At 37.9% G+C, this 10,047-nt stretch overlaps 1 protein-coding gene across 2 annotated transcripts; it reads right to left on the minus strand.

The window, feature by feature from the left end:
• Window positions 1-1,992: 1,992 nt before the first annotated feature.
• Window positions 1,993-9,736, minus strand: LOC110872193 (mechanosensitive ion channel protein 6). 2 transcript variants are annotated; one of them, XM_022120981.2, is made up of 6 exons: window positions 9,365-9,736; window positions 4,109-5,321; window positions 3,901-4,024; window positions 3,492-3,785; window positions 2,789-2,991; window positions 1,993-2,692 (listed from the first exon to the last, which is right to left on the minus strand). In XM_022120981.2, exons 1-6 carry the CDS (start codon window positions 9,555-9,557, stop codon window positions 2,404-2,406), a joined length of 2,316 nt encoding a protein of 771 aa, XP_021976673.1. In that variant the 5' UTR covers window positions 9,558-9,736; the 3' UTR covers window positions 1,993-2,403. The 2 variants fall into 2 exon arrangements, with proteins under 2 accessions (XP_021976673.1, XP_021976674.1); XM_022120982.2 differs by lacking the exon at window positions 9,365-9,736 and adding an exon at window positions 5,677-6,074.
• Window positions 9,737-10,047: the final 311 nt, after the last annotated feature.

Genomic DNA, 10,047 nt, shown 5'->3' on the forward strand with positions numbered 1-10,047 from the left:
ATATTCCGTATCAAACGTCGCCCGGACGGATCCATTGAAAAATATAAAGCCCGTTTGGTTGCGAAGGGATTTCTTCAAGAGCATGGCAAAGATTATTTTGAAACATTTAGTCCAGTAACTAAACCGGTGACTATACGTACAGTTCTTGCTATAGCCTTGTCTCAAAATTGGCCGATTCGGCAACTGGATGTAAATAATGCCTTCTTGCATGGCACCTTGCATGAAGACGTTTTTATGTCACAACCTCCGGGCTATGTCAATCAGGACCTACCCAATCATCTTTGTAGACTTCGGAAATCACTTTACGGGCTTAAACAAGCACCTCGTGCATGGTACTTGGAACTTGCCACGTTTCTTCTACAACTCGGTTTTACCAAATCCTTAGCCGACCCATCCTTGTTCATCTACAACCGAGGTGGCATTGTCTCCTACTTCTTAGTTTATGTGGATGACATTGTCTTGACCGGCAACAAAAACTCTTTTGTGCAACATGTTATTCAAGCTTTATCCTCGAAGTTTTCAATTAAAGACCTAGGCATGCTACACCACTTCCTAGGGATAGAGGTCATTTCCACAGTTAATGGTCTCTTTCTATCGCAGCATGCTCATGTTCAAAACTTGCTAACCAAGTTCAAAATGGATGGTGCCAAACCGGTTGCTACACCTCTTAGCTCCACCGAGACATTATCTCTTGTTGATGGCTCGCCAAAAGTTGATCCTACTCTGTATCGCCAACTCGTTGGTTCACTCCAGTATCTTGCGTTTACACGACCCGATGTTTCCTTCGCGGTCAATAAGCTCTCTCAATACATGCATGCACCGACTCAACTTCATTGGCAAGCATTAAAACGAGTTCTCCGGTATCTAAAAGGTACTATCTACCACGGGTTATTTCTTAATCGTGGATCTCCTATTCAACTTCAAGCTTTTACTGATTCGGATTGGGGTGGCATCGCCGATGGGGGGCGTTCCACAACCGCTTACATCATATACCTTGGGTCCAATATTATTTCCTGGCGCTCGGCACGTCAAAAATCGGTTTCTCGATCCTCCACCGAAGCTGAGTACAAGGCATTAGCAAATGGTGCGGCTGAAGTTTCATGGGTTCAGAATTTACTATTGGAACTTGGTTTATCCCTGGCCAAATCTCCGACACTCTATTGTGACAATGCGGGCGCTACATATCTTTGTGCAAATCCGGTCTACCATTCCCGTATGAAACACGTGGCTCTAGATTACCATTTTGTTCGTGAGAAAGTTGCAGATGGCTCATTACAGGTTCAACACATTCACTCTGCAGACCAACTTGCTGATGTTCTTACCAAACCTCTTGGTCGGGGACCATTTCAACGCTTACGATCCAAGATTGGAGTCTCAGATGGATCCTCCATCTTGCGGGGGCATATTAAGGATGATTATAATAATGTGAAGTAATTGCAAATATTCTGTCAAATGTATTTTTAGAATAGGATTATTGTTGTTATTGACCGTCACAATTATAGGCTAGATTTATTCCTTTCCTTATGTATCATTTGTTGTATTTGGCTTATTTAAGCCTCTGTTCTCTAAGTTCAATACACGCCTTTTTCAATCAATTATCAAACCTTTATAGTCATCCCCCCCCCCTCTTTCTCATTTATTGTCATGACTGAACGCTCCTTTATTTTTTTTCCTCTCCTAATCCCTCAGGCGTCGTATCTATACCCAACTCATCCTGCTCAATTTGTCGATCCCGGGGCCCATTCAATCATTTAGTTGGAATGGATTTTCCATACTACCCCAGGTCTTTTTTTGGTCTTTGTTCATCGATTGGGCTTTGAGCAGCCTTTTGAGCTTTTGGTCTATAAGTTTGGAAAATGCTGGGCTTCTTTAGGGGCCTTTTAGGTTTATTCACAGAACAAAAACAACATTTTGCCTTCCTTCATTATTGTCAGCGTTGACATCACTCATCCCTACCAGCTTGCAAATCAAACTCATCCCTACCAGCCTTCCATTTATCAAACAATGTCGCTTGGGACTCGAATTAGTTTATTCAATGTACGTATAATTTATTTTTTCACTATGTCTAGTTTTTAGCTAAAGAATCAGGATTGATTAGTTGATAAACCAGATTAAAAATTGTCAAATATGTTTACTTTCAATAGTGCCTGATTTTTGTTCAATTCCTAACTAATTTATTTTTAGAGGCAATGTTTCCCGATCCTCGGACCCCTGAACTTCAAAGGAAGCTCTACTTTAACTCCAAAGGCTTTGCTAAATATGATAATATAATCAGAGTTTATTATCACATATTTAATAGTGATATAACGTCTACTACAAGAACATTCGATCTACACATGCATGACTACCTTTTCCATAATATGTTCTTCAACAAGAACACGAGTCTGATGTTTTCATGGCATATCACGTAGCACAAGCAGCCCAATTTGATGGAAATCGGTTTGAAGTTAACTCGGGCATATAGCGGACATTGATGTCTAGTGGGAGCATACGATACTCAATATCAAGATCTTTGAAAATCTTGATCATCTCCTCCATTAGAAGAGCTCTCCTTTTCCATCTTTCACCCATGTCTTGGAAATTCATTCTATGCGAAAGCCATATTGACATTTTGAGTCTATTCAAGTCCTCAACATCCCTCACTACGATCACGGGCCGAGGTTGCCAATGGCTGCTTTTCTTCTCCACATAGCTGCAACCGTACCGGTCCAAAATCATAATAACATTCAATAACTAGATTCAAATTATTTTGATACTCGATAATAAGATACTAAAAAAATTTGCATACCTTGTTATCATTTCCTTCATTTTGGCAACCTTTTCAGCAGGAGTTGATACATGGATGCAAAAATCAATAGCCTCCCCCATGTCGGGACTACGGTTGTAATTAGCGATAGGCATAGTCGAAAGCACACTATTTGGATATGATATCTTCTGATTATCGTACCTCAAGAAGATCGTTGTTAATATATTCATCTCTTCAACTATCATCTGCATTCAATATAACATTTGATATTTAGATGACCGAAAATAAAAAAAATGTGTGTTTAATAATATTTTGACATCTAACCTAAGGGTCATGTTCAAGTTGACATGTTTAATTAAACGGGGTGTGTTCAGGTTGACCATATCTGCATGCTACCATATCTATAATGCATAATAAATGGGTCATGATTAGGTTCACCTGCTTAAGTAAACATGTGGATCTGTCAATTTGTTTAAAATTATAGTTAAAAAAATTGATATGGTCAATCTACAGTCGCCAACCTATTTACGATCTGTTTATCCCATTTATTACAAAGTGCCGACTTCTTTAACATGTTTACAACCGGTTTACAATGATTTAATCACTCTTTAGATAAAGGGTTTTAACGAGTCCTGTTCAATTTACACACTTTAGGGTTGTTGTCATTGAAATGAAATAAACAGGTTGTGTTTGGGTTTGACGACTTAACCCACCAACCTGATACTATTACCACTCCTAAACTAACCTGGACGCCATCGATCTCGCAACGATCACCAACATCAAACGGATGCACTATGAACAAAAAGATGATGGCCTCGAACATTGTTTTGCACGTGTTTCCAAACACAAATGCTACCAAAACTAGTTGTGAGCTTAAAAATATGAAAAACTGGGATGTCGCCACTTTAAGGATAAGAAGCGAAATCACGATTATTACGATTCCTACAACGGCATTCAACATCTGATGGAGCTTGTCCACAGCTGTTTTTGTGTCTTTGAGTGATAGTGCAAGAGCTCTACGCTCTCTAAATACATTTACCTGCATACATAAGTTAGCACAAAAACAAAGCTTAAATACCTTCATTTTACGTGTAACTGTTTACCCTGAACCCTAAACTCTAATCCTTAAACTGTTACGATCAAACTACACGTACCACCCAATTTTTGAGAGCTTGTTTGCTAATTCCTTTTGTCTCACTTGCTTCATCAAAGAGTCTAATCATCTTCAAAGCTTCATCTTCAGGAAAAAACCGCATCAAATCCTCAAGATATATGTACCTATATATAAAAACATAAACAAACTAAAAAATAATCATCAAATGACATGAAACTGGCGTATCGCGTTATAATTGAATAGCTTACTTGGAGCGTGGCTCTACCACGTTGCAAAATATTTTCTTGGCTGCAACTTTAGCCTCGTTATCGCTCGTTATATGCATAAAGGTCTCATCTTCATCGCTGATTGCCTCTTGAAATTGTTCTTCAACTGTGGTTAATATACTCGTGTTTATAGCATTCATCATCCTGTTCATATTCCAAGCAGATATATTATTCTGATTCAGCCTATGCAACTGATCAATCCTAATCCCATTGTATTTGTCACTGTTCTTAGGAACGTTAACTTCTGTTTTACCAACCATCGCAATTCTAGATCTTGGTGTTCCAATATTCTCAAGCTTCTCTATATCTTCCATCCCCCAATCATCCTCTTCGTATTCTTTCTGAATCCCAATCACAACCGGGCCTGAGAGTGTTTCGATCACAAATTGGTTAAATAAAGAGTCTTGAATCCGATCAAAATACTTGCTCACATGGAAATTCAAAGCAAGAACTTCAATCAACAAAGTTTTTAGTAACCAAACAAGAGTCCCCACCAAAAGACAGATCCAAATCGCGGTTACACGTGGCAAAACCTTCTTCCCATACGACATCCGCTTCACCTTTTTATCAAATATACATTGCCACGCGATCAAGACCAAGGTTAACCAAATACAGTTTTGGACTGCCTTTTTTAACCCGTAAACAAAATAAAGAACTCGTTTTCGTAACAAGAACCTTCGTTCTAAGAAGAACACCAAGATCCTAATCACCCATCCAGAAACCAATCTCCCACATATCACAACTAGCAGCATAACCTCCCATTTCCACCAATCAAGATCATACAAATCTTTGTTTCTGAACCTTGGGATTGCTAGTGTGCAAGCTAAACAACCAACTATCAGTATCAAACTGATTAATTGAAGTAAAGTCCATTTGCTATACCTTAACTTCTTGTACTCATCTGGCAAATCATCATCTATCAACAAATCATCTTCATCGATATCACCAACTCCATTCCCTGATCCCGATGTCCTCAGATTAAAATCCGGCTGATCAGATAACCTAGATTTTGTTTTCATCCTCAACAAAGTCGAGGTTCTCTTAAATGCGGCATTTGCTGAACAAACCACCACTTCTTCTCCACCATGACCCGCGCCAGAGCTGCGGCGGCTAGCAGTAGACCTCCGCATAGGTCGTGACTCGAAGTTAGGACTTTCCTGGATCGGAGATGACGTTGTGGAATCAACCTTGTACCCTTCATATATAGAAAACAAAAAAAAATTAGTGTTTGTATTGTGTAATGATTAGCGTTTGTACAAGAGTATTTATACTAAGAATTTGCATATCCTACTCTAGACTATATTCATATACATTGTGGACTAAATATAGTGTCTAATAAAATACCTTCATATGCAAAATATTATTTATACTATCTAAGAATTTGCATATACTACTCTAGACTATAATTATTTACATTGTGAACTAAATATAGTGTCTAATAAAATACCTTCATATGCAAAATAATATATGTACTATCTAAGAATTTTCATATACTACTCTAGACTATAATCATTTAAATTGTGGACTTAATATAGTGTCTGATAATTTACCTTCATATGCAAAATAATTCACGTTGTGTTCAGCTAGCTCTACATCTTCAACAGACGTGGCGTAATTAGCATTATTATTTGTTTCCTTCGCTATGGTATCGCGGCGATTAACATAGTCTGCCATGGTAGTGGTATCTGATTTAAAATGAATAGTGGTTTCGTCGGAGTTTGCTGGAACCTATGGCATGATCATGCAGGATTAATGTTCATTTAATTTATTTGAATTTCAGAGTAAGTGAATGGGATATTAGTTCAAGAAATAATAATTGTGTAAATGAAGGTGGGGATGAAGGATCAGCTAAAAACTCTTGGGACATTTATTGAAAGATATAAAGCACGATTGGTAGCAAAAGGGTACGCCCAAACATATGGGATTGACTACTCAGAGACTTTTTCCCCAGTAGCGAAGATTGACACCATTCATGGACCCTTCACCAATTTGATGTTAAGAATGCCTTCCTACATGGAGAATTGAAAGAAGAATTATAAATGGAAGCCTCTCCTGGATTAACAGGAAATTTTAAAACGAAGAAAGTATGTATGTTGAAAAAGACTCTCTATGGGCTTAAGCAATCTCCTCGAGCTTGGTTTGGCGGATTTACATTAGCTGTGAAAAGATATGGTTTCAAACAAAGCAACTCGGATCGTACGATATTTCTTAAACGGAGAGGTAAACTTATAACATGTTTAATTATATATGTTGATGACATGATCATTTCAGGAAACGATGAGGAGGAAATGAGGAAGTTGAAGGCAAATCTGTTCGCGGAATTTCAAATGAAGGACTTAGGAAGACTTAAGTACTTTCTTGGAATCGAGGTTCTAAGATCCAAACAAGGGATCTTCATATATCGTAAGAAAAATGTCCTAGACCTCCTAGCTGAAACATGAATGATTGATTGCAAGCAAGTCGATTCTCCAATGATTGCTAACCAGAAACTTTGCATGGAAGAAAAGACAGAATTAGTAGACAAAGAAAGGTATCAACGGTTGGTGGGCAAACTTATATACCTCTCGCATACTCGCGCAGACATTGCATATGTGGTTGGGGTAGTTAGTCAATTTATGCACCAACCACAAACAACTCATATGGACGTGGTATGGAGGATTATAAGATATCTCAAAGGAACTGCGGGTCATGGGGTTCTCTTCCACCCAACAAACACCTAAAATCCAAGCTTATACTAACGCAGACTGGGCTAGAGATAAAGGAGATCGGAGATCAACATCGGGAGAGTTACATAGAGAAGCAAGAAGCAAAAGGTCGCAGCCCTATCTAGCGCTGAAGCCGAATTTCGAGGGATTGCACGAGGTCTCACAGAAGTTCACTGGATACGTAAACTCCTGAATGAAATTGGGTTTCCCCAAACCAAAGTCAGCATGATCACTGTGATAACAAAGCTGCTATACAAATATCAGAAAACCCTGTTAAACACGATCGTACAAAACATATGGAAGTAGACATGCATTTCATTAAAGAAAAACTAGAAACTAGGGTGATAGAGCTGCCTTTCGTGCATTCAGAGGACCAATTAGCAGATATTTTAACGAAGGTCGTCAACGCAAAAAGCTTCAATCATTGTTAGAGCAAGTTAAGAGTTAGGAATCCCACCACTCAACTTGAGAGGAGGGGGTGTTAGAAAAATAATCAAGATTAACATCTTTTCACCTTTCCCTCATAAAGATCTTGACAGCTAGCATCTTCTCATTATGGACCGTTGGTCCTTAATAATAGTGATTTCCCATTATTTGGTTTCTATTATTAGCTCATATCCATCTCTATTTATATGTCCTTTTCTTAACATCTTTTCATCTTTCCCTTTTAAATTTGGTTTCTATTATTAGCTCAGAGTCTCAGACTAGAAGGTATGGGGAGGGTCATCCCCATGGGAATGGGCCGCCACGTAGGACGCCACATCCCATCCTTCATAGGATGACCCTCCAAGCAATAACAAATTTGGGGTGGAGGATGGAGCTACCCCACACCAATTATTTATAATTGTTTAACTTTTTTATTTGGTTTTATAAAAACAATTCAAAAATTAAATAAAAATAAGACATAAAAAGGGGGACCGTCGTAGCATCATTTGTTGGAGTGCTTGGAATTGTTGTATTTGTTGCATTTGTTGGACTTGAGACATTTGTTTGAACGTGTTGGGTGATTGTTGGAAACCCGAAAAGGTAAATTGCGGAGACGCCTATGAAGGATCGATAGTCAGAGTGTAATCGGGCGTCGAAAAAATGTTAGGGTGGTTGATCGGGTTGGGATTGTTTGGGTTGAAGGGAGTCATGATTTTTTTTTATAAAAAGATGGAGTTTTTTAAAAAATAGATGAGAGAAGTGGCTAGATTTTGGTTGAATGGGGGTATTATTTAAAAAAGGAAGAGGGAGGTGAGTATTTAAAGTAAAAAAGAAAACTTTTTTTAATAACATAGCCGTTGTAAACAGCTAGATTTTAAAAAGGGGGACGTCGAGAGCGGCAACGGGGAGACGACAAGGACATTGACAGGCCAAGGGGGCGGTGTTCCGCCTCGGCGCCAGGCCTTGACGTGACCAAGCCGTCCCCCATACCGTCTATTCTCATATCCATCTTTTGTCCTTTTCTTAACATCTTTCCCTCCTAAAGATCTTAACAGCTAGCTAGCATCTTCCAATTATGGACCGTAGGTCCTTAATCATAGTGATTTCCCATTATTTGGTTTCTATTATTAGCTCATGTCAATTTATTATTTATGTCCTTTTCTTCCTCTCTGTATTTTATCAATGGGAAGTAATATACAAAAAGTACTCTCTGTATTACCGTTAGAAAACACCATTCATATATAGAAAACAAAAAAACATGAGCGTTTGTATTCATATATAGAAAACAACATAACATGAGTGTTTTCTTCCTCTTTGTATTTTATCAATGGGAAGTAATACACAAAAAGTACTCTCTATACATTAGCGTTTGTACAAGACTACAAGAGTATTTATACTAAGAATTTCCATATACTACTTACTCTAGACTATAACCAATTTACATTGTGGACCAATGTTTAAAAAACCGGTTTTTAAGTCATACTAGGTTGTGCTCTAAAATGGTTCAACCGGTTGAAACGAGTTGCATCGGGCGCTTGAACCGGATTACTAGTTAACGCTATAAGTTCCATAAAATACAAACTCATCTAAAAAACAATCCAATCCCAACTAGGATTTATGTAACTGATCATAGTTTTATCTAAAAACAACTATTTTTATTGTAAACAATATTGCAATGTACGAGGTGAGTAACAATTTTAACAACGATGAAATATTGGAATAGAAAGTACTAGTTTAATTATCGGAAATATGGAAGATCAATATTACATTAATATTGTATTTTAATAAAATTAAGAAATTAAATCTTAAGATAATGCAAACCGGTTCAACTGTTTGAACCGGTAGAACCGGATTTACCGCCGGTACATAAGACATACCATTCGGGTTTTACCGGCCTTTATTGTACCGGACTCGTGTCCGATATCCAGTTTAACCGGTATAACCGACCACTGTTCACTTCATACCGGTATTTAAAACATTGTTCTGGACTAAATATAGTGTCTAATAAAATACCTTCATATGAAAAATATTTATACTATTTAAGAATTTGCAGATATACTACTCTAGACTATAATCATTTACATTGCTGACTAAATATAGTGTGTACCTTCATATGCAAAACAATTCACGTTGTGTTCAGCTAGCTCTACATCTTCAACAGACGTGGCGTAAATAGCATTATTATTTGTTTCCTTCGCTATGGTATCGCGGCGATTAGCGTAGTCCGCCATGGTAGTGGTATCTGATGTAAAATGAATAGCGGTTTCGCCGGAGTTTGCTGGAACCTGTGGCATGATCATGCAGGATTGTTCATTTAGTATATTTGAATTTCGGAGTAAGTGAATGGGGTATTAGTTCAAGAAATAATAATTGTGTAAACGAAGGTGGGGATGAAGGATCAGCTGAAAACTCTTGGGACATTTATGGTGTACGTGAACACTAAGACACGTAGTGGAGAGAGCCAGCAGTGTTTGCATGCGTGTGAACTGATTGATATGGAATTATTTGAGAAATGGCGGGTAACTAAAAGTCAAAAGGGTAGTAGCTTTCAACACATGTCTGAAACTTAGCATAAGATGTATACAATATGAAATTATTCAAGTCTTAAGTTATCGTATTTAATTTGTATTTTTTAACGTGTTTTGATTGAAATATTTACCGAGTTTTAGGAGTATTCACCGTGGTGATCAAAGTTCAAAATTCAAACTGCCCGTCATATCATTCGGAACCATATTTTTTCCTCTAATACTAAATCAATCCAAACCTCCACCTCACACCTCACTCACGTTT

This window comes from Helianthus annuus, chromosome 8, assembly GCF_002127325.2.
Source record: "Helianthus annuus cultivar XRQ/B chromosome 8, HanXRQr2.0-SUNRISE, whole genome shotgun sequence".
Classification (NCBI taxonomy): Eukaryota; Viridiplantae; Streptophyta; class Magnoliopsida; order Asterales; family Asteraceae; genus Helianthus; species Helianthus annuus.

Bases quoted from the DNA above. Each gene is read 5' to 3' on its own strand.
- LOC110872193 (XM_022120981.2), bottom strand. From the start codon at position 9,557: ATGATCATGCCACAGGTTCCAGCAAACTCCGGCGAAACCGCTATTCAT. The intron at 5,322-9,364 runs GTACACACTATA...CTATATATGAAG, and splicing joins GAATTGTTTTGCATATGAAG to GGTACAAGGTTGATTCCACA. The intron at 2,693-2,788 runs GTATGCAAATTT...GTACGGTTGCAG, and splicing joins ATGAAGGAAATGATAACAAG to CTATGTGGAGAAGAAAAGCA.